Source organism: Indicator indicator, chromosome 6, assembly GCF_027791375.1.
Source record: "Indicator indicator isolate 239-I01 chromosome 6, UM_Iind_1.1, whole genome shotgun sequence".
In the NCBI taxonomy this organism is placed as follows: domain Eukaryota; kingdom Metazoa; phylum Chordata; class Aves; order Piciformes; family Indicatoridae; genus Indicator; species Indicator indicator.
Window position 1 is genome coordinate 20569279 of NC_072015.1, and position 23243 is coordinate 20592521.

General features: G+C 43.4%; 2 protein-coding genes across 2 annotated transcripts; one reads left to right on the top strand and one right to left on the bottom strand.

Moving 5' to 3' along the window:
* The first annotated feature begins 3625 nt into the window (after positions 1 to 3625).
* On the top strand, positions 3626 to 11606 carry SNRNP48 (small nuclear ribonucleoprotein U11/U12 subunit 48). Its single transcript, XM_054381683.1, has 9 exons — positions 3626 to 3686; positions 3760 to 3873; positions 4074 to 4134; positions 5991 to 6065; positions 7654 to 7842; positions 8719 to 8840; positions 9237 to 9352; positions 10314 to 10472; positions 11392 to 11606. The coding sequence occupies exons 1-9, from the start codon at positions 3651 to 3653 to the stop codon at positions 11429 to 11431; spliced, it is 912 nt and encodes a 303-aa protein (XP_054237658.1). The 5' UTR covers positions 3626 to 3650; the 3' UTR covers positions 11432 to 11606.
* A 1021-nt stretch (positions 11607 to 12627) lies between these two features.
* On the bottom strand, positions 12628 to 19145 carry ROPN1L (rhophilin associated tail protein 1 like). Its single transcript, XM_054381883.1, has 5 exons — positions 18997 to 19145; positions 17743 to 17866; positions 16398 to 16559; positions 14012 to 14184; positions 12628 to 12691 (listed from the first exon to the last, which is right to left on the bottom strand). Exons 1-5 carry the CDS (start codon positions 19125 to 19127, stop codon positions 12628 to 12630), a joined length of 654 nt encoding a protein of 217 aa, XP_054237858.1. The 5' UTR covers positions 19128 to 19145.
* Positions 19146 to 23243: the final 4098 nt, after the last annotated feature.

Consider the following 23243-nt stretch of genomic DNA (forward strand, 5'->3'; position numbering starts at 1 on the left):
CATTGTTAAAGGTTCCTGCAAGGTGTGGTCCCAAGCTAGGTGGTCCCCTATGTGCCAACAGCTGGATTATCTATCAGTATAAATTCCATACGGAGGAGGACATAAGGTGATATGTTTAAAGGGTTCTCCAGGAGGAGCATATGGGTTTTATGTTGGCATAATGTATATACTATTTTCATGTTGTACCTTCAGCTTATGGTGCACTTCAGGACTGTTCTGCTGCACTGGGAGGATATCTGAGGCTAGTTCCCACAGAGACTTTCTCCAGAAATCAATACTGCCCAGAAAAACACCACACTACTGATAAGCTCAGCACTGCAGGACTGCAAAGGGGCAAGGCCACACTCACGTATGCCTGTTCTGGGAAGCTGCAACCAGATGGCAGTCCTGTCTGGGAACATGCAGCTGTGGAGTTTCCTCTCTTGTTCTCAGAAGGGACCATGGAGACCAAGATGTGTTAAACATTGGGGTGTGTTATTAACCACATTTGACAACAAAGTCATAATGCAGTGCTAGGGTGCAGAAGAAGATATGCGTGGGAAAGACGATATAGCTGTAAGTCAGTGGAGATCCCACTCCTTATTTGATGCAAAACCAACATTAAGTGTGCCATTGCTTGGAAGGAGAAACAGTGCTGTGAGCTTTTGTAGGATGATGTCCTTTGTCCATGTCCTGATGTCCATCAGTTTGCTCCTGGAAAGTTAGCAGCCAGAAAATACAGTGACAAAGGATCAGAAGGATCTTACCCCTGCTTTGTAGTATCTTGCTGTACTCTCCTTCATTTTCTTGTCAACCTATTTTGGAGGCTTAGCCTTAGCCCTGTGTTGTTCCAGGCCCCAGTGTGTTCTGTGCTAGTGCATCCATGAGACAGTTTTCAAGACCCCGAAAAGGGTCCTCTCCAGAACCCGAGTACTGTGGGTATGTTTCTGTGGGTCCCAGACAGTGACCTATATAACATCTGCTAAGCACTCAGTCTCCATGTGGTAGTCTTGATTAGTCCAAGCATGTCTCTGCTGCCTAGTGCAGGTGAGTTGTAATGTTACCTGGATGTCAGGAGGACAAACTTCCTAGCGTGAGCTGCCTCCTAACTGATGTACTGTATCACAGCATGAAGGCTTCTCCTAGAGCTCTAGAAAGGAAAACCTTTATCCTGTTTCTCAGGCATTTCCCCAAACCCATAAAGGCCAGGAAAAAAAAAAGACAGTATTTTTTGATTGTTTCGTGACACTAGAAATTGTTTTTTTTTTTTAAAAGGAAAATAAACCCCCAAGAGCATTCTGAATTATCCAAAATACTGTTGTTCAGTAGAGAAAACCACCATTCTGATCATGATTTTTAACCATCAGTTTAATTTATAAGTAAAAAAAAAAAAATGCTTACTCTTTACCCTTAAAAATACAAAAATCTGCTTGGATACTTTTTGGAACTTGACTTTAATTAATTCTGAAGGAAAGACATTTTCCAGTGGAGATGGTCAGAATAATTTTGCACAGCTGTTCTTCCTATTCTTTTGATATACTCTGCTGATGTTAGCAAGCGCAGTCTAGTAAAGCAGAGAGGAAATTGCAAGGACAGCTGGGAAGTATTCACTGTAAGTACTCTGTATCATGTGAAGCCAAAGGTCCTCAGGCAAACACAGCTAGAGACAGCAAATCTCCCAAATGGCTAAAATCCCAGCTGAGTCCCAAATTCACTGTGCAGCAAAGAAAGGGCTGTAATCTGCTAACAAAAGCAGATGTACAAGAGTAATTCTGGCAGCTACATCTGTCATGCTGCCTCCCCCCTACTCTGCCTTGTTAAACCCACTCTTCCTTCTAGTCCTATGTGTTTTTCCCATAGATGACAAAAATCGGCATGCACAAATGTCAATCCTGTGAAGGTTATTCCTTAGAACTGTAGTTCTTTTCTCATCCTGCATTACAGACTTATTGAATCCTAATGCACCCTCTAGGGGAAGGTTCTCATAATTTTAGCCAAGTAATTGATCCAGCAGAAATGAAGACTTGCTGACAAAGAGCAACTGTGCAAATGGAATTTGCAAGGACAAGACACTCATCTTCTAACTACGCGCAATAGATAAGGAGCTACCTTGCTAACTAGACAAGGAAGCGAACCAGCCTGAATCAGACCACCCTCAGGTATCATGAAGGATGAAAAAAAGTTGCAAAATTCCAGCAAACTGTGTAAATTCAGTTATAAACTTTAAGTAAAGAACTTGATGCAAGACCTTGGGGAATAATATGAATATGCATGACTATTCCAGGAAATCTAATGTACACGCACGTGTTTAAGAAATAAAAAGCTGCTACACTGTCTTGTTGGTGTGAAAGATACACGAGACTTCTTAAATCCTGACTTTGCAATAAAGAATGCTTACCTTCTAAAACTTAAAACTGGAGTTTTGAATGGTTTCCTTATATAGTAGAATTTTACAGCACCATAATGGGCAGGACTCTATTGGGTAAGTTGCAGCTGCGCAGCTGCTCCTGCCACAGACCCCTGTGGTGCACACACATGGGAATGGTGCTGGGGAGAAACACACACATCCTGATCCTGCACCGAGCAGCCTGCTCCTTAAGGATCCCCTTGCGTGGCAGGAAGCTGCTGGAAAGGCTGGCATCTCACACTTAATTCCTCATGTGGCAAGAAGGTAACAGGCATCAGGAGCTGGAAGGCATAGAGGCTGCAGTTCCTCCTGCTTGTCCCTAACAAGCATGCACATGGTGGGGCTAACTTTTGCTCTGAAGCACCCAGGTAGGCAAAAGTTGTGCTCAGAAGAGAAACCAGCTCTTACTAAAGCTGGTGAGCAGTCCAGGCCTGTGTCTAGTGAAGACCAGCTGCCCTCAATGTTGGCTTTACTCTTTTATGGCAAAAAGCCCAAAAATGAGCAGGAAGGTACCACTACCCTCAAAGCAAACCCACTGCTGCCTAACTCCTCTTCCCCAGAAACGGCACGGTGCAGGTCCCGTCCCCCAGAAGACCGAGACTGATGGCCGCCGAGACACGGGGTCGGGGGCGGCCGCCGGCTGCGGGCGTTGTCCTCAGGCTGCTGGCCCCGACCGGGGAGCCCCAGCTGCAGAGCCCCTTCAACCAGCGGTAGGCAACCTGCTGCTGCTAGCGCCTGCCGAGCCTTATCCTTCACGGTCGCCCTCACTGCCTTTCAGAGACAGGGCGTGCCACCGAAGCACGATTTCGAGGGGTTTTGTGGGCTTCCATCTACCCGGCGGCCGCTTCCCGTCATCTGGAGAGGGCGGCGCAACCTGCGTCTCCCCCGCGCTGGTGTTGCCTTCTCCCGCCGGCAGATGGCACCCTCTCCGCAGCTGCCCGCGCTGCGGGTCCTGGCGGCTGTCGCGGTGACGCCGGCGGCCTCCTGCACGGGAATGACGACAAGGGCCTGGCAGCGCGCCGCGCTCTTGCCTCCTCCTCCTGTTTAGCCCCGTGTGCAGTCATGCTGTGGCCCCTCCGAGCTCTAGGAAACGGTGGGGCTGTCGCCCAGTGGCACGTAGGCAGTCTGACTCCTGCTTCGGAACCGGACGCTGGTCAAGACACAACCTCACCGTTCCCTCTGGCAGGAAATGCCCTCAGTAAACGTGGCACCGGCTCCTCCCCGGTCCGGTCACGGGGCCTTTGCAGGCGGGATTCGCACAGCCATGGCTGCCTCCTGTGGCGTTTGGCTCAGGGACCCGGTAAGACGGCGGCGGGGCTCCCCCGAGGAAAATGTGGAGGCGGGAGTGCCGCTGACCTGTGCCTCTCCGGCAGGTGGAGTGGGTGCTGTGCCCCTATGACGAGCATCACCGCGTTCCCCGGGCGTCGCTGGAGAGGCACGCCGCGTCCTGCCGGCTCCGCAAGATGGGCTACTCCGCCGAGGAGGAGGTTGGCGCCCGGGACAACTGCGGGCGGCCTACGGGCTGGAGGCGGGGGAGCAGTGAGGGGGAGGACGGGACAGCACTTCTGCCCGGGGCGGCAGCGGCATGAGGGTGGGGGCGACGAGTCCCTGCTGTCCGGGGGCGACTCATGGGCCGAGCCCAGAGCCGATGTCGCTGAGGTCTTGACTGACCCTCTTGATCTCACAGGCTGAGATGTACGACTCCAGCTTCTTCTACGAAAACCTGAAGGTTCCTACCGTCGCCATGGGTGAGCGCCTGCGAGGGTTTTGCCTGATGGGGCCGACCCCTTTCCACCTCCCGAGACGGGAGCTACTGGGGCCGAGACAGATGATGGGACCGGGAGAACACATTGAGGGAGATGCAAAAGGATGAGGGGCTGAGGGGAGATCCTTGGTGAGGCCAAGGGATAAGGCTGAGAGGAGGTTTCCTGGAGGAGGGGGCAGAGGATGGGGCTGAAGGGAGACCTTATGAGGCAGAGTTTGGATCTTCATGATAGCATACATTGCTGTCAATTGTAAAATTTCCAAACCCTCATAAAAGAGCAGAGTATTTATCCACCATTCAGTGCATAAAAACCTGGCTTGACGGCCACATTCAAAGAGTGGCTGTCAATGGATCCATGTCCAAGTGAGGCCCGTGACAAGTGGAGTCCCTCAGGGATCAGTACTGGGACCAGTCTTGCTTAACATGTTTGTTGGCAACATGGACAGTGGCATTGAGTGCACCCTCAGCAAGTTTGCTGACAACACCAAGCTGTGTGCTGCAGCTGACATGCTGGAGGAAAGGGATGCCATCCAGAAGGACTTGGACAGGCTGGAGAGGTGGGCCCATGACAACCTGTTGAGGTTCAACAAGACCAAGTACAAGGTCCTGCATCTGGGTCGGGGCAATCCCAAGCACTGATATAGGCTGGACAGCGACTGATTGAGAGCAGCCCTGAAGAAAAGGACTTGGGGGTGCTGGTGGATAAGAAGTTCAACATGACCCACCAGTGTGCACTTGCAGCCCAGAAAGCCAATCACATCTTGGGCTGCATCAAGAGAAGCATAGCCAGCAAGTCAAGGGAGGTGATTTTCCCACTCTGTTCTGGTGAGACCCCACCTGGAGTACTGTGTCCAGTTCTGGAGCCCCTATTACAGGAAGGATTTGGACATGCTGGAACGTGTTCAGAGAAGGGCCACTAGGAAGATCAGAGGGCTGGAGCACCTCTCCTATGAGGACAGACTGAAAGAGTTGGGGCTATTCAGTCTGGAGAAGAGAAGGCTCTGGGGAGACCTTATTGTGGCCTTCCAGTATCTGAAGAGGGCCTACAAGAAAGCTGGGGAGGGACTTTTCAGGGTGTCAGGTAATGATAGGACTAGGGGGAATGGAACAAAAATAGAAATGGGTAGATTCAGATTGGATGTTTGGAAGAAATTCTTCACACTGGAACAGGTTGCTCAGGGAGGTGGTAGGAGCCCCATCCCTGGAAGTTTTTAAGGCCAGGCTGGATGTGACTCTGGGCAACTGATCTAGTGTGAAGTATCCCTGCCCATTGCAGGGGGATTGGAACTAGACAATCCTGGAGGTCCCTTCCAACCCTAACAATTCTATGATTCTATTTCCATCAGTGGACTTATTTTCTCAACATTGTGCCTGGGCTTAATTTATCCTTGTTATAATTCTGTCACTGTGTAATTCTGCTCTGTAGGTCACTTGGCTGTTTTAAGCTTCAAATCCAAGGAGGATGATTTTTTTTTTCTCTTAGGTTATTTTCCAGGTTCTTCCTATATTTTCCTTGCATCAGTTGCAGGAAATGTATTAAAATGCATGCTTAGAAGGTAGAAAAAGTGTCGCTAGATTTTGGGGATATAGTACAGAAGACAGTTGCAAAATAGACACATTTCTTCTTCTATATCCCCATAACCCAGAAATGCTTCCCTTTTTTTCCCCTCCCCTCTGCTCAAATATGGAATAGGTAAAAATGATTTTTCAGTTCAGACTTTCCCTTACCCATACCTAAATCTACAATATTCGGTCTCATAATGGAGGTTGGGGAATAAAAACTAACCCTACCAAGTACTTGTAAAGGTTCTGTGGTATTTTTTTCTTCTCTGTTTGCAGATAAAGACCTACAGTTTCACATTGTTAAGCAAGCTAGAGCTCAAAGTATGAAAGAGGGTACAGGCTACAGCGAAGGTACTGAGATGACTTTTTCAGCTTTCATGTGGCATACTGCTCTTATCTCTCCTGATCACAGTTTCCTTCATTCCACCTGTGAAGTGCTGTGGGGAATTTTTCTGATTTGTTTTTAGTATTCCTTCCCTTGTGTATTTTGGAGCATAACTGCTTTCTCTGTTCTGGACACGTAGGTAAGAGAATTTAGGTCTGTTGTGCTCTTTAAGACTGGAAAATCAACACTGCAAAATTCAGGAGTTTCTTTAAGTCCTTCACTTCCCATCCCACTACCTACACTTATACTTTGTGTGTGTGTTCTCTGATACTGCCCTTTGGCTTTTTGTTGGCCCAAACTCTTCTGCCTCTAGCTTTGTTTTTCATGTAATGATTCTTCATGTAATGTTTTAAGGATTAATTGCTAAACATGAACTGTATATGCTTTTTCATCAATCCTCAGGTCAAAACCAAACAACCTGCATAAGACGATTTGGGTTGTTTTAAGAATTTGTATAAGAAAGACACTTAACACACATGACACATATACTGCAAATATGATGTTGTCCTTGTGGCTTCTCTTCCTCTTCTATAGTATCTTTAGTGAAAGCAGGATGTGAAAGATTGCCCAGCTTCTGTTAAGTGCTGGATAATCTAGAGAGGCAGTAGCTTTGCTGTTGTGACGGCTCCTGCATACACCCTGTCTTGCCTGCCTGGAGACATGTCTCTCAGACTGTGCCTTACAGGCAGATGGTTTTGTTGTGGGGAGCAGGATTATGGAGGTCAGGCCAGTTGCTGCTGGGAATTCAGATGTTTGTGAGTAAAAGGCATTTCTGCACGCAATACCCTAGAATACTGCATTCCGTATCCTTAGGGAAGTCACTCTGCTGCTGTTGCAATGGATTGAGAATGGATTTAATGTTTGGTTAGAGGATATGTGTTTTAGCTGGGGAACGGGAAGACTGAGTGGCAGGCTGATCATTCAGGGAAAAAAGAGTGTGCAAGCACTGTGTTTTTGTATCTTTAATTATCTGCACTAATCTGCAGCATTTTGAAAAGTGCCTTTGCAGCCCTGTTAGCCATAGATGTCCGTGGAAGTCTTTAAGCTCCTGTAGAGAAAGTGACAATGTAAGACTGATTTCTGCAGTGCCCAGTCATCTAGATGCCTAGAAGTTTTCATTCTTGTTGGCAGCAGAACAGGTATTTTGCACCTGGTACTTGACTGAAAATTTTAGGAGTAAGGTAACGCCACAAGGCAGAGCTGCAGCCATCTCTCTCTTGTGTTAGCTTGCAAAGCAAAAGCTGAAATTGATAGGACAATACAGTGTCCTTTTGATCTAATCTAGTACGATCCTTCATATGAAACCATGTAACTAATGCTGTAAGCAGTCAAGAGAAGCTATGCAGCCTGTGTGGGCTGGGGAGGGATTCGGGCCTTTTTATATCAAGTAATTTTTATCCTTTCAAATGAGGAAGGATGAAACCTCTTACAGGCATGTATGGGAAGGATGAAAACAGTATGGATGTTTATTGCATTATTTGTTTGCTGAGCTTAATGGTGTTTTCCTGTATAATTACACTATTTTACTAGTAACAGCTGTTTGTCAACTTCCAGCATCTTATTCTTCACTGCCTGTAGAAGTTCCACAAAATCACAAACGTTTCACCTGTGATCTGACTCAAGCTGATCGCCTTGCTCTTTATGATTATATTGTTGAAGAAACAAAGAAACAGAGGTCAAGATCCCAAGTAATGGAAAATGACAGCGATCTCTTTGTGGATTTAGCAGCAAAAATCACCCAAGGTTTGAAGAATGATCTATTGTTGAAGTCATTTCATTTTGCATATGTTAGGTAGATGACTTTTGTTGAAAGCTAAACAATTGCTTGTGCTATTTTTGTGAAAAGCATACTGTTCATAAAGGCCACAACAAAGACCTGGGGCCAGAAAACGTCACTTTGATATCCTTTATGTTGTTCTTCTTCTGAGAAAGTCTGTGCTCTGCTCTTGGCCTGTGTTTTGTGTGTACTTCAGGTTATGGTCTTTGCTGCAGCTGACTGCAGGTTGCATAATGTTGCCAACTTACTGCTCAGCTTGGAACAATATTTGTTGTAAGAGATAATGAGATTAAAGATCACTTACAAGTAAAAGCTGAACAAGAAAGGTTGGCAGCTATCTGATAGAGCTCTTGAGCAATATACAAGTGGATATATTAGACTCAGGTTTCTCATCCCAGTTTGTAACTATACCAAGTGCAACATAAGCATAGAGGGTTATTCTGTGGGCCTTGCTGTTGTCTAGGAGATAGTGCTTGCATCTGCAGAGCTAAATATTTTACAGAATCTGGCATTCTCAGTCCTTGTGTCTTCTTGTAATAGTGACTTTGAAAACAAGACCCACTTTCTGTAAGCATATGACCAAATTTTAAGCCCATCTGTTGATTTGGATCATTGTTAGGAGACTATGATCACATAGCACACAACTGGTTGCTCCTTAGTCCTGTGTAAACAGCAAGCAAGATTGGAGAATAAACTTGCTAAATTCATAATGGTTACTAAACACTTCAGAAAGAACACAGTATTTTTCATTTCAGTCTTAGTACTAAAGCACTAGGCTTGTATTCCTGCAGGTACTGGTATCCTGGTAGTGACCATTTGTTTTACTTCCAATTTTTTGCTAGATGATAGTCAGAAAGGTCCAAAGTCCCATCTTGAAATTCTGGCTGAAATGCGAGACTACAAAAGGCGGCGGCAGTCATACAGGGCTAAGAATGTTCACATAACAAAGAAGTCTTACACTGAGGTGAGATCTGAAAATAGTTTTTTTACACAAAAGTGCTTATTGCATATCAGCAGAAACAATTAGGTATCCTTACAGACAAAGTCTCTCTTCTCCCACTTCTTGTATCCTGTCTTATAATTGCAGACTACAGAGGACTCCTCTGGTTTTTGGTTTGTTTCAGCAAGTTACAAATAACAGCAGCATTTCTAACTGTTAAATTTTGAATGTGAGCATGCCAGCAAGATACAGTTGACTGTCTTTTTTTTAAAATGATGCTATTTAAATTTATGCTGAAATACCTGGTTCTGCAAATTCAGATATCTGATGCGTAGTACTTGGGGGGCTGTCTAGTTGCTAGTTCAGGCCACTAGCATGACATCCTGCTTTTCTTGTTGCTTGTTTTTAATATATATCCAGGTGATCCGGGATGTGATTGGTGTGCATATGGAAGAACTCAGCAATCACTGGCAGGAGGAGAATAGGTTGGATAATGCAGAAATATGTGAAGGAGGGAAGTCAAAATCTTCAGGAAGGTATGTTGCAGTTGACACATTCCTCAGAGATGTCAGCAGCCTGAAAGCCTGTAATGTTATCCATTACTGCTCTCTAACAAGACATACACCAACCATAGTTGAGACATATTCTCAGTTTATTTTACACTAATTTTGTTGAGCACCTGCTTGAGAAGCTCTGTCTGCAGGAAGGATGGGGGAAAATGATTTATCTTGCTTTCAGGGGTAAAGAGGTAGCTGGGGAACAGATGGTACTCCCTCTGTGTGATAGCTGGGGATAGAAGGACACTTGAAAATACAAGTAATTCTTCCCCTTCCCAACCACATGACAGTAAATGCTGTGGTAGGTACAATATGAAATACCTCAGAGAAAAAGTTTTCATAACTTACTAAATACAGGAAGCCTTTGCAGTTACCATTGTGAATGCTGCTCTGCTAACTGCTCATGTATACATATTTCTTCCTGTGTCAAGTGACAGTATATGCTCTTCCCAACATTCATTGCTGAAATTAAAATGGAATCATGACCCAGTCACAGTTTACTTGTGCTTCAGGAGATATTTGAGATCAAAATGTTGAAACAAACTAAAAGGTGATACAGGAGGTGTTTGTTCACAGCATTAAAATGAAGGTCAGTGAAAAGGCTATACAAGAGGTCAGGAGTGCAGGGCTGTCCACCTGCCTGTAGCAGCTTAAGGCAGGTGGTTGAAGAGTTAGGGATTTAAAGCAAAATAGAACCCTTTCTACTGTTTCCTGAGCAGAAGTGACACGTTAGAAATAACTGGATTAAGTAGTGTGCACATTTAAGAGCATGGACTTAAGGCCACTTTTCAGGAGATATTGTCACTCTTGGGGAGACAGAGAGGCTTGATAACAGGTATGTCTTATGCCCTTAGTAGGTCATTATATTACAAATAACTGTTACTGAAAACAGCAGTGACTGTAGAACTATTGAATAAAATCAATAACTTTTCTTTTCCAGAAAGGAAGACAGGCGGTCAGCTTCAGTGGACTCACGGCAGTCTGGAGGAAGCTCTAAGGATACTGAACGCACCAGACATAGGAGAGAGAGCAGCAGGAGTCCAAGTAAACGAAAAAGGAGTTCTGAAAGAGGCAGAGATTCTCGAAGGAAAAGAGAGAGGTGAGCATAGATAGTGACAGCTTGCTCCTGCTTGTGAATCAGGCAGCCATAGCCATTATCTGTGAGAACTTAGTGCAGAGAATTAGCATATCTTGTCCAATTAAAGCCGGGCTTATCTCAGAGACAGTATAAAAAGCCAGTGGCATGAGGCTATTAATACAGAACAGAGCATGCTGTAAGATGATAAACTGTGATACAGACTTCAGAATTTTCTCTCACATTGGAAAGGTGACTCTCCACAGCACACTACAGGATTAATTGCCGTACTGTCACAGGCTATTTTACTTATGGATCTGCAAATGTATACTGGGGCATAACTGTTTATTTAACTGTGTGCTTATCATCGCTGTTGCTGATTACTTTGCTGTAGTTTGCACTGGGACTTAATAAATACAATTTTTTGTTCCACTAATATGTATATACAACAGTCACTTGACTAGCTTTTCCAACATAGAAGCTTCAAAATAATGCTGTTACTCTTCAGTAGTTCTGGATACACTTTTGGGCAAAAGAAAACAAATCTAGGCCATGCTTTCTAATACCATGGACAAGCGCATCTGCAATACTGTAGGAGTGTGGGACCTCTGAGCAAAGACTTAGGCTGCTGTGTAGAAGAAGTGCTGCATTGTCCCTGGGGTGTAGGAAGAAATGCTGTGGATAACTGCATGGATGAGAATGATCGCTTGTCTCAAAAGTGGCTTCATTACACATTCATCTTAAACTGATTTGCTGCTATGGCACTGCATGACAGGGCTTTGATTTAAAAAGCATGAGAAATAAACCGTTTTAAAGTAGTTTACTTAATGATTAAATTTAATGAGACCTTTCAGTTTTCCAAGTTCTGTGGGTTTTTTTTTTTCCTTCAGATTGTGTCAGCCTGATCCTAACAGCCCACGCAATATTTGTGTTTTTGTTTCAGGGATGAAGACAAGTATCACAGCCATAAAAGAAGAAAGTAGGAACAAGACCCTGATTATTTTGTCACCCATTTCAAAAACTACTTGCACAGGAACTATCATTATTGCTGTTCTGACAGGGACAGCAATGCTATGTGGCGGTATTACATGTGTTGGTGTTGTATCACAGCTGTGCTTGGAGACAAAACCAAAACAGCATTAAGGTCTATCAAGATGGAAGCAGTATAGTATCAGAAAATGTGTAAATCTGTAACAGTACTGCATTTATTAATAAATTATATTGATCTCTTCTACTTGTGTGTAGACTGTCAAGGCTGTAGGTTGAAGTCTGTGAGAAGCTGTACTAATTTGCTTTCCTGGCCTGTATGTGGTGGATAGACAACAGAGCTTATCCCTGGAGTCTAGGATCAATTACAGATGGAAAAGGCATCCCTACCCTCCCTCCTGACCTTTTCAACCCTGGAGGCAGTGTTCCAGAAAGACAATACTTAACTGCCTACTTACAGAATGCACTTACAGAGGCAGGAGAGCAGATTTCAGAATTATCCAACAGGCTAAAATATCTTCAACTGCAGCTAGTGGTAAATGGACACTAACATGAAAGTTAGCGTTCCCAAGCTCATGCTCAAAGAAATTTAGAGTCAATGTCATCAGACAATGATAAGAATATAGCTCACCACAGAAACTGGTGGGGAGGACACTTGCAGTATTGCTGATTGCCATTTTCAAACACTGGTTGTATACAGATCTCCTTCCAGAGATAACTAGGAGAAGTTCCCAGTGGTCAGTCATCATCAGCAAAGTTTGTTACCTTAATGAAGAAAGCAACTACAAAAGGACAAGCTTGCAGATCCATCTTTCCTATGACGCTTTTTTGTCAGGTGTCCTGGAAATGCACTGGTTGTGGCTGCACAGTCTTCTCTAAATTTAATTCTGGGGAGTATAGGCAGGAAGGCCTGTAATAAAATATCTTTTATTTAATATAAACAGATTAGTGAAGGTAGCACTCCTTTGGTGTGAGCATCAGTATTTGAGAGGCAGGAGAATACTATGATCATGGATTCAATAACACCACTGAAGGCACCATTTCAAGAGTGGGATAAAGAAAAGCAAGTGCCAGAGAAAATGACCCTCTTGTATTGTAATGTGCAAATACTGGTCCTTTGGAGCACAAATTATTTTCTTGTATTTTATTTCTTTACCCTTTTTTCTTCTGCTGCGGAAGAATAGAGGCTTGATCAAAACAGTACTGATGGCTGGGTCAAAAAGTTTCTGAGCAGCACCATGCCGGTTTGTTGGTCACTGGAAAGGAGTAAACCAAATGTTTTAGAACATGAAAAATCCTACTGCATTGGACAAGATACAATTAAGGATTATATTAATTATGAGCTAGAAGAGAATGATTAAAATGCAGTTCTTATGAAAAATTGTCAATCAGGTAACTAATGACAAATCAGTTCGTTTTTGTGCTTGTGCAGTTTTGAGCTCCCATGCTGTTGCAGAAGTTGAAAAAACTGTTACCAGCCATCAGTGTAAAGCAACAGCATAGTGTTGGTATGCTCAAGAAACAGGGTAGTCAAGCTGTGCAACTAGCCTGTTGATTGGCATGAAGTGTAGAGGTGTTCAGAGGTATCCAGAACAAGCACCAATGATGTTGACCAAGATGGTACTTGATTGGACCGATCATCTACCCCATCCTGCAGGAAGGATACCTAACAATATTGGGGGAAAACGTTTGCTAACTAACAACTCAAGAGGTGAAAACAGTGTTGCCTCTTCATTCTGAAGCAACTTAAAGATTTCTCAACACCACAGAAAAGATCAGGCAGTGATTTTTTGCTTAACCTTTAACTTATGCATTGACTCTGAAGAACTCCATCAGTTCATAGCTTACTGACAAGACTGACACCAAAGTGGAAACCAACCGTGGAGCAGGCAGAAAGAGGAACACAACATACTAAAAATGTACCTAACCACCCAAACTTGGTACAAATAGCAAAACAGGATGAAGCATTCTGGTGGGACTACCTCCTGTCTTTGTCCCTTACTACCCACTGAAGGCAACCAACACCAAGGCTATTCCTAGAAGGACAACTGACTATAGCTAACACTACAAAAATTGAAGAGCCAAACCATTTAAGACCGAATGTGTATTAGATGGTTTCTCAAGAAAACGTCTAGGGAGAAGTAATTCAGGAGAAACACATTAGAAACTGGACTTAAGCGGGAACTCCCAGTTTCCCTCTCTGGTTTGTGAGCTATGTCAAATCAAAAGAGCAGCCCATAAGAAGCTGCGGGTTTCAGTACCAGAAATAGGCAGACGATACAAACGTGCATGTAATTGGTTCCTAAAGGGAAAATTATACCAAGAGATAGTGACTTCAGTATTTTACAAAAAGAAAATTAAAAATGGATAAATAACAATGACTCATTTAGCAGTTTAAGCCCTCAGGCTGACCCCTTAACAATAACTAGCTATGTACACTTTTAACATAACCTCTGTCAACATGTCATCATGGCTACACCCAAAGTGAAGACAGACTGTTCACCTGAAATTAAAGGTTTATGGAGAACCCCGAGGTGATCAATACATTAAAATGCCATGCACAGATTTTTACTTACGCTTGTTCTTTAATTCTGTGGAGGAATGCTTCTCTTTCTTCCTCTGGTATCTCTCCATCAATATTGGCCAAATATGAGTAGAGGAATGAGAATGTTTCAAAGGTAATGGGAGATGCTCCACCTGGTTCTGTTGTTAAGATTATGCAGGCAATTTTCATTGAATTCAGTAGTGACTGCAGGGGGTTGAGAAATAAGATGAACAGTATCAGAGTCATGAACACCTTTGCATATCATGACAAAATCCACGTTGTAAGCCACTAAAAGCGATTGTAAAAGATACAAAGGCTTTACCATCTGTGGCTTTCAACCCCAAATTTACCCTCTAGTGCAGGTTTGGGGATGTCAACAATAACGAAGCTAGTAGAAACAGGAGTGAAACATGCCAAGATTGCATGGGGTAGTCTGAGCCCTACCTCCAAATATGGCCAAATTGCTCTGTTCTGCTACTGTAAAAGCTCCAGCATCACTATACCTAGTGATATACCTATGTCCATATGTGTATTTATTCTCTCAGTGTATCTAAATTATTTCTCATAAGCAGTTAAGACAAACAAATCTACAAAACACAGAAAATCCATATGGGTTTAGTGATCATATAACAGATATTAATTTTTAGGAATGCTAGTATTTACTGCTTTCTGTATTTGTAAGTTCCATTTTAGCAGTTGGCAGAAAAAGCACTGAGGTAAAAAAGCATTTCAAGAATATTTCAGTTTAGTCAAAAGCCCAGTAATGTCTGAGTTCCCTTACAACCACACATGCCTCAGAGTATTAGTTCTAAGTATACTTTTAAAAACTCCTTTATTTAGTACAGTGTTTATAATCCAGTGCCCTAAGCATGTTGAGTTATACGTGGAAATGTGGGAAAATTTAGCATTAAGCTTCATTGAGTCAAAGACTGGTTGGATGCCATTAAAAAAAAAAAACAAACACAACAAAACAAACAAAAAACAACCACCCCACACAGGCTGCTTTTAACCCAACTGTTAATATTTTTTGCTATAACTTTTTCAAAATTTATCCTTACCTCTTCATGAACAAGCACACAATGACTTTGAGAAAAGATAAGTATTTCCTAATAGCAAACCAGCAATATTTAAAACAGATGCAGAGTCTAGAACACACAGACCAGAAAAGTCTTTATGTAGTTCCTCCCCTGCAAGGCCTTTTTGTGGAAGCAGATGCAGTTGTCTATATGATGGCACATTGCCCTCTGCAGCATACTGCCCCTGTGCTGTTCCTTCTACCACCAGTCCTGATCCTGCTACTGTGTCTCTCTCACAATCAAGCAAGGTTATGTGCATTGATTTCATCACCTTTGAAAGACAATTTAACAGGCTACCTGTGTGACCATTTCTCCAAGGCTGTAAGAACACATGACTGCTTTACAAAAAGACACTTCACATTACTGGTGTTCTTAAGAATGTCATACTTTTCTACCTTTGTGTCTCAACTGTGAGCCTGTTCAACTACAAACAGTTTATGGCTGCAGGAAATGAATGCGTATTTCTTCTGTATGTCTTCCTCTCTGGTTTAGGAAAGTGAAGTTCTGGCTTCACTATGCAGAGCTAAAATCGAATCATTCGCTTAATATATGAAAGGATGGATAGATGGAGGTAAATTTAGTCTGTCTAGCTCCATCTGAATGATGTATTTGTGACTTTTTTTTCTTTAATAAGTAACATTGCTGTTCCTTTTTTTATAATGAAGAGCTCAAACTACAAAATAATGTTGGGAGGGGACAGGAATCAAGAAATGCACAGCTGAAATATATAAGTAAATATACAATTGCGTTGCAATGCCAGATTAACATTCAGGACTTTCAGATATTGCAGCATTGTCAAAATATTATTTAATATGTACTTTCTTTTTAGTACTTCTTCCTTACTGTTCAAGTCATTAAAAGTACTACATAAGAACACCAGTTTAGTTCATTTTATAATTTCTCATTCTGTTAAAATGCTCTGCTGAGATTTTATTACTGTCATTAAAAGGATTAAATGTACATTTAGTAACATCAACTGCTTCTGTGAAAATTTAATGACTACACAATCAGTTAAAAACTTATGTTTTAATTTCTCCCTCCAGTTCCCCTCCATGGACATTTACACTGATGTCATGTGTCATTCCTGTATCAACCTTCCTCTCATGGTCCAAGCTTCCTGAAGATATGCTAGCTGTTCTACTGCCATCCCAAGAAACTGAGGGGTTAGCCCTCTTTCTGTTTATGCTTCCCTGACCAAAAGCTGATGGGGAACATGCAATCCACTTTGTCAGCTGCAGCAAAAGCAATCACTATTCCCCAAATTACATTTGCATTAATTGTTCTATCATCTCTCTCATATATGATCATATATATGACCGTTTGTGTCTGATATGAACATACCTCACCGAGTGTGCTGCACCCAAGCGCTAAAAATTTCATCCATTCCACCTCGTCACCAAAGTCATCTAACTGCAGGATAACTTTCAGCTGCTCATCTGGCAAGCACAAGTTCTTCCATTTTTCCTTCAGTTCTGTAACACCCACTGTGCCTTTGGGAGAAAGCTTTAAACAAAATCATCGTGCCACAATACAAACTCCAAAAAACAAAATAAAACAAGAACACTGTCATAGATTCATAGAATGGTCTTAGTTGGAAGGGACCTTAAAGGTCATCCAGTTCCAACCCTACTGCCATGGGCCTCTAGGGACACCTCCTACTAGACCAGGTTGCTCAAAGCCTCATCCAGCCTGGCCTTAAACACTTCTAGGGATGAGGCATCCACATACTACCTGGGCAACACATTCCAGAGTCTCACCACCCTCATAGTAAAGAACTTCCTAATGTCCAATCTAAACCTACCCTGCTCTAAGTTTAAAACCATTGCCCCTTGTCCTATCACCACATACCCTTATAAAATGTCCCTCGCCACCTTTCTTGTAGGCTCTCCTCAGGTACTAGAATGCCTTGGAGACTTCTCCAGGCTGAACAGACCCAACTCCCTCAGCCTGTGTCCTTGTGGGAGAGGTGCTCCAGCCATCATCTTTGTGGCCATCCTCTGGACCCTCTCCAACAAATCCATGTCCTTCTTGTACTGGGGGCTCCATAGCTGGATCCAATACTCCAGATGGGGCTCTCACAAGAGCAGAGAAGAGTGGCAGAACCACCTCCCTTCACCTGCTGGCCACATATCTTTTCATGCAGCCCAGGGTACAGTTGGTTTTGGGCTGCCAGCACACATTGCCAGCTTATGTCAAGGGCCTCATTAACCAGCACCCTTGAGTCCTCCTCTGCAGGGCTGGTCTCAATTCACCCATCATTCAGACTTGTGCTTGGGATTGTCACAACCCAGGTGCAGGACTTTGTACTTGGTCTTTTTGAACTTCATGAGGGTGGTGTGGCCCACCTCTTCAGCCTGTCAAAGTCCCTTTGGATGGCATCTCCTTTGTCCAGCATGTCAACTGCACCACACAGCTTTATGTCTCTGGCAAACTTGCTGAGGGTGCACTTGATTCCACGGTCTATGTCACTGACAGATGTTAAACATCACTGCTCCCAGTACCGGCCTCTGAAGGACTCCACTCATCACAGGTCTTCATTTGGACATTGAGACATTAATCGTAACTCTTTGAAAGCAACCAGTCCCTCCCCAGAATAATAAATACTTGACAGTCAGTCTGCCAAACCATCCCAAACACATGTGCATTCTTCAGTAGCACTGTGGATTTGATAAAAGCTGGTTTGTACCTGTTTGTGCAAGACTTGCAGTAATCCTGGGGTCAAACCAATATCTGTTTTCTCTATTGCTAAAGGCATTTCAATTCTCTCCTTCACAGGAAGGGGTTCACCTTTTGACAATGCTGAAAAATACCTAAGGGAACGGGAAGAGCAACACACTTGAATGCCCATGGCCATTACAAGCTGCACAGAAGTAAATGCTCTTACAGTTCAGTACATGAATCCACATGCTTCCATGCAGGAGCAGCAACATTCAGCAAGCTGCCCACAACTCCCACCTCTCCCTGACCACATATCACATTTCAGTGGAGACCACAATCTTTAGACTTTACACGCTCCTTTTGAAATATTCTAATCATTTTTGAGGTATTTAACTTATTTTGTGTATGACATACTCAGCCCTTCTTGGCAAAGCAAAGAGTGATTTATTAATGGCAGAGTGTACTTGCAAACCAAAGCACAGGGCTTTCCTTTTTGACTGACGAACACCTTAGGGATGATTTGTTTAACATTCCCCTCACAACCTACCTGAAAAGCATGACTGGCTATTTACACTGCAATTCTCTCACCACTGTTTCTGCTATTTCTGTCCACTCCAAAGTGTGGTTCTGTTACAGCCTCAGCACCTTCATATACACAGCACAGACTTGTTCAATCCTACCAGCTAAGAACATCTCACAGTTACCTTTCAAGATCTTGTCCACACAAACCATAGGACAGGAAAAAAATATAGTGAGTGGCTGAGGTATAAGGAGAAAGGAACTTAAAAAAATAAACATTTTAACATTTAAAATCAACTTTACAGTGAGATTTATTATGTGGATTATCACCTAACAGTTGCAACTTTTCAGGCTCTTTTCCTGTTTCAGTAACATTTAAGGAGACTCCTTAATTTTGCTCCTAGAAACACAAAAAAAGAAACCTAAGGAAACTTAAGAAATAGAAACCTATTTTCCAAGTTTCCTTTAAATGCCAAGATTTAAGTCCCACATGAGAGGAGAAGAAAGTTTAAAAAAGAAAAGAGAAAAAAAAAAAGGAAGGGTTTGCTCTCCAGGGTAGAGACATCAATAACAACAAAAAGAAGATGCATTCGTCTGTACTACACTCTTTCTAAGAATCACACGCTGCATTAATGCACAGAAGCATGTATGCAATATACAGGTTGGCTTCATATTCAAAGCAGCTCCACTGCACAACAGAAGCAGTGTGAATGTTGTGGGTCCATAGGGATAGTGATACTTGTTGCATGAACATCATACTTACGCAGCTGCCCACTGCAAAACATCACATGGTTGCGTCCTAATAGCAGCTTTAGTAAATTGCTTCAGAATATCAGGTAGCTCACGGGGGATGTTGATCTGCTGAGTACAAAACATGGTTTCTGGAAGAGGCATGGTCTCTTTGTGCTCAGTTACAAGGGCCTAAAAGAGAAAGTAACAAAACTGCATTTCACAGAATCAGAAGGTGAATGAAAAACTCCATGTGCATATGGGAGCCATCAGTGCTTGCACCCAAACTCCCTCCTGTCCTACTCGACAGCTGGGGCTACTGGAGAGCTGATAAACTCAGAAGGGTAAACATACCAGCACTGTGTACCTCTAAAAAACTTAAACTTGATGGCACCATCAAGACTGGAGTTTGGACATCAGCCACAGCTCCAGGTAAGGAGAACTACTACTTTAACATGTATCTTTGATAGTCTTAAACTGCTTTTCCTTCTTGAACCTATGGCATAAATTTGTAAAACAGGTAGTTCATACCAGTCACACTACACATGCTATACTGACAACTTCAAAAATTCAACCAAGGGACTGAAGATGAAGGCAAAAGTTGGAGATTTCAGAACATGATAGAGAACAGAAAAACCTTGAGGAACGCATGCATGCGTGCACATGCCCTTGATAAGCAGCCAAAGAATAAAAAACTAACCAGAGAAGTAGAGAGAAAAAGTAAGTGTAAGACTTGCATTCCTATAATAAGCCTCTCAGAAGGGACTGAGGTTGACAGGGACCTCTGGAGGTCATTTGGTCCAACCCTCTACTCAAGCAGGACTACTGCCCAGAACCATATCTAGATGAGTTCAGAGTATCACAAAGGAGGGAGACTCCACACGTTCCCTGAGTCAGTGCTCTGTTATCCTCACATGGAAAAAGCGTTTCCTGATGTTCAGAGGAACATACCTAACAAGCTAAGCAAAATGCAGCCAGGTCAGCCAGCCTTTGCGACCTTTTATCCTCAATCCATCACAATACCTGCCCTTTGTGCTCTGACACGGGTTACGCTCTTGCTACACACCAAGGTCATCTAATCCCTTTCACCTCCTATGTACTCTTTCTGTCCACGCATTCAAAACTAGTCCCAGGTGAACTGGGTACAAAAATAAAACCAACAAGTACATGCTCACAGACCAGACTTGCCTAGCTGCTGGACGGCTCTCCACAAGACCAGAGGCAAAAACCAGCACGACCCGGTTACCCGCACCAGCAAGCTGGTCCGCAACCCCGCGGGATGAGGACCGTGTTTTTTGCCGCCTCCCTTCAGGCCAGCCCGAGCTACCGCAAGCACTGACGGTTACGAGCCGCCTGATGCTACGGTCAGAGGCGGCCATCACACCCCGGGGCCGGTAGGGCAAAGAAAAGCGGGAGCCCAACCGCCGTCCCACGGCTCCGGCCGGCGGATGGCGGCGCCGGACACCTCCTGCAACGCTAGCGCCCTGCCAAGCCCTGCTCCGAGCGGCCGGTGTTACCTTCCCACTGTGCCCGAGGCCAGGGAAGGCTCTACAGGCGTCTCACCTGCCCGTCTCCGCGACCCCGCTGCCCGGGCAACGCAGGAGGGAGGAGCCGGGCCGGGCGGGAGGACGGCCCGAATGCTTCACGGGCGCAAGGCGAGAGGATAGGGTTGTCGCCTACGTTGTGTAAAATGAAACACGCGTGTTCTGCAAATGTGTACAAAGACCTGGAACGCTTTAGTGCCAAGTCACCGGCAGAGCCCACCGAGAGGAGGTTGCTCTCTCGTCTCGGCCTCTGCAGTAGCTGCTGCTTCAAAGGGCAGCTCAGCTACAAGCACCGCTGCTGGTCGGCCTCCGCAGCGTTCCAGAGTCAGGAGCGCAGTACCGCGGTAGCCCCACCCAAGCACAGTACGTCCAGCTCCAGCTGTCTCTTGGCACTTCCAGCTCCAAACCTGGCCGACGTGGCAGCGTGGGCTCTTCCACCACTCCAGAATGACAAAGAGCACAAGTGCTCTCTCTGCCTCAAAGCCTTGGTGGAGGACTACAGACCTCTTTGCTCTTTCCACTGCAGATAAAAACAGCACCCTGAATGGCATCCTCAGAAAGGATGCTACTGCATCTCTCAATAAAGCAATGTTCCTCCTGTCCCTTCTTACATGGGCTGTAAGTAGCCCAAGCACTCACATGAACTTGATAATAGGATTATTTGCTTCATAAAACCTTCACAAGTCATTGCACCAAAGAAACTTAAATGCTGCACGCTTGAAACAAGGCCAAATAATTACTGAAATTGAAATCATCCCTTTTTAATCTACATTATGTCCCCACTGATGAACATGTAAGGTCATGCAAGACAAAGATAAAGCAGTGGTCTCTGGGAAACAAAAAGAACATTTTTAACAACTGCTTAATCTTTAATAAAACATGAATACTCTGCATAGGCTACAGGCCAGGTATTGGGCCTCAAAATACTTTCCAGATTCCTGCAACTACATGAGAATAGCAACCATCTCACATGACATTACTGTTCCTTAAGTGGGTAGAAGTTCTAAAAGTTAAGGACACTACAGCAAACATTATCCTGCAGTGGTTTACAAAATGGAATTTGATCCAATTTTATAATGCAATTTTTCAAAGATGTCTAGGGATAACAGGCAAACAACAAATGCTTATATTCTCTCGCGTATACTCCTTGGACATGCTTGGAACTCTTCCAAAAATGCTCCAAAAGTAAATGTCCTATCCTTGATTCTTCAGCCTACATGGTCCAGTGCAGCAAAAACATGCAAGAAACTGCCAGACTGTATTATGAGACACAGCAGCAGGTGAGTGCAAAGTTTTTAATGGGTATTTAATGAAGAACTGTGTATTCTTAAAGCATTATTTTATATGAATTGCAAACTGGTGGAAAAAGCAAAAGGCTAGAACTTCCACATGAGAGTGACAAATAACTGGAAAATAGGAGACCAAGTAATGGTATGGTGCTCCAGAGCATACTTAAAGTATTTCTATAAATACTAAATTAATCTTTGTACAAATACTTACCTGTAACAAGAAGTAACAAGACATACTGCATTGTAATATAATAAACCCTAAGCCTCTGGGGGATACACTGCTTGCTTTTTGCAGAAAGAGGAATGTGGGCACTGTTCTTCCCCCTCCCTTGACCCCAGCTGGCCAGACACCATCATGTATTTAACTGTGTGGGCTAGGGGAATGGGACAGGACAGACACATGGGATGGGATGGAGAGGATGAGGTGACAAAAGCCTGCAGTTGCATGAGTTATGATCATCCTTCCTATGCAGTCTCCTGTTTTATGTTCTCACTCCTGTGTTAACAGTGTACAAAGTCTGTGCACAATTACTCAAGTTTGTCATTTTGGGGTATCATCAAGTCCTTTTAAGAACTCATTTATACTTCAGGGAACTAACACTTTTCAGGGTAGCATGCTTTTCACCTGTAATTACATAAAACATCTGCTTAAATATTACTGTAACTCATGGATATAAAAGAGATACTAAGATGACATAAAAAATAATGAAGAATGGCATAACCTCTGAGGTGTTTAGTGAATAAAATTAAGATAAGATGTAGGTGAGGAAAGGAAGCTTCAGCTTCAGTTTCAAGAATTGGGGATGTGGCAACAGTTGCTACTTATATGCAGTTTAATGCAACCTTGTTTAAGGAATCTTGGGATTACACAGGTAAGTAATGTGGCTGTTAGGTCAACAAATCCCTTTCAAAGAGGAAGAGAGAAAGATCACAGAAAGGCACAGTGAGAGGGATATTGATGGACCATGTTGAGAATCTTGGTCCAAAATTATAAAGGCAGTAAGGCCTAAATGATTTAAGAAAAAGCTAAGCAAATTCTATGAAAACACAGGTAGTAAAGCACAAGTGTATGCCTTCAGTGAAAGAAGTAACGCAGATTCTCCCTAGACAATGAGTACCTCCCCACTATGCATTTTACTGATGTTATATAAAGAGCATTTAGAACTGTATCCCTGGACGTCATTGTTGCTTCTTAGCAGCACTCCCTGATTTAATCTTCAAAATTCTGCTGCTGCTTTATGCTTCCATAACTCCTAGTCACAACTAGCCAAAACATCCAATGTATACTCCATTCTAATGTGGAAGTATTTTCAGACTCAGCACACTCCAAACATCACCACACCATTTCCACAATTTGTATCTGCTGAACAAGGTACACCAATGCATATTATTTTCAATATTAATAAATAACAAGCTTTGTAGAGTTCTCTATTTTTATTAAGAAGAAT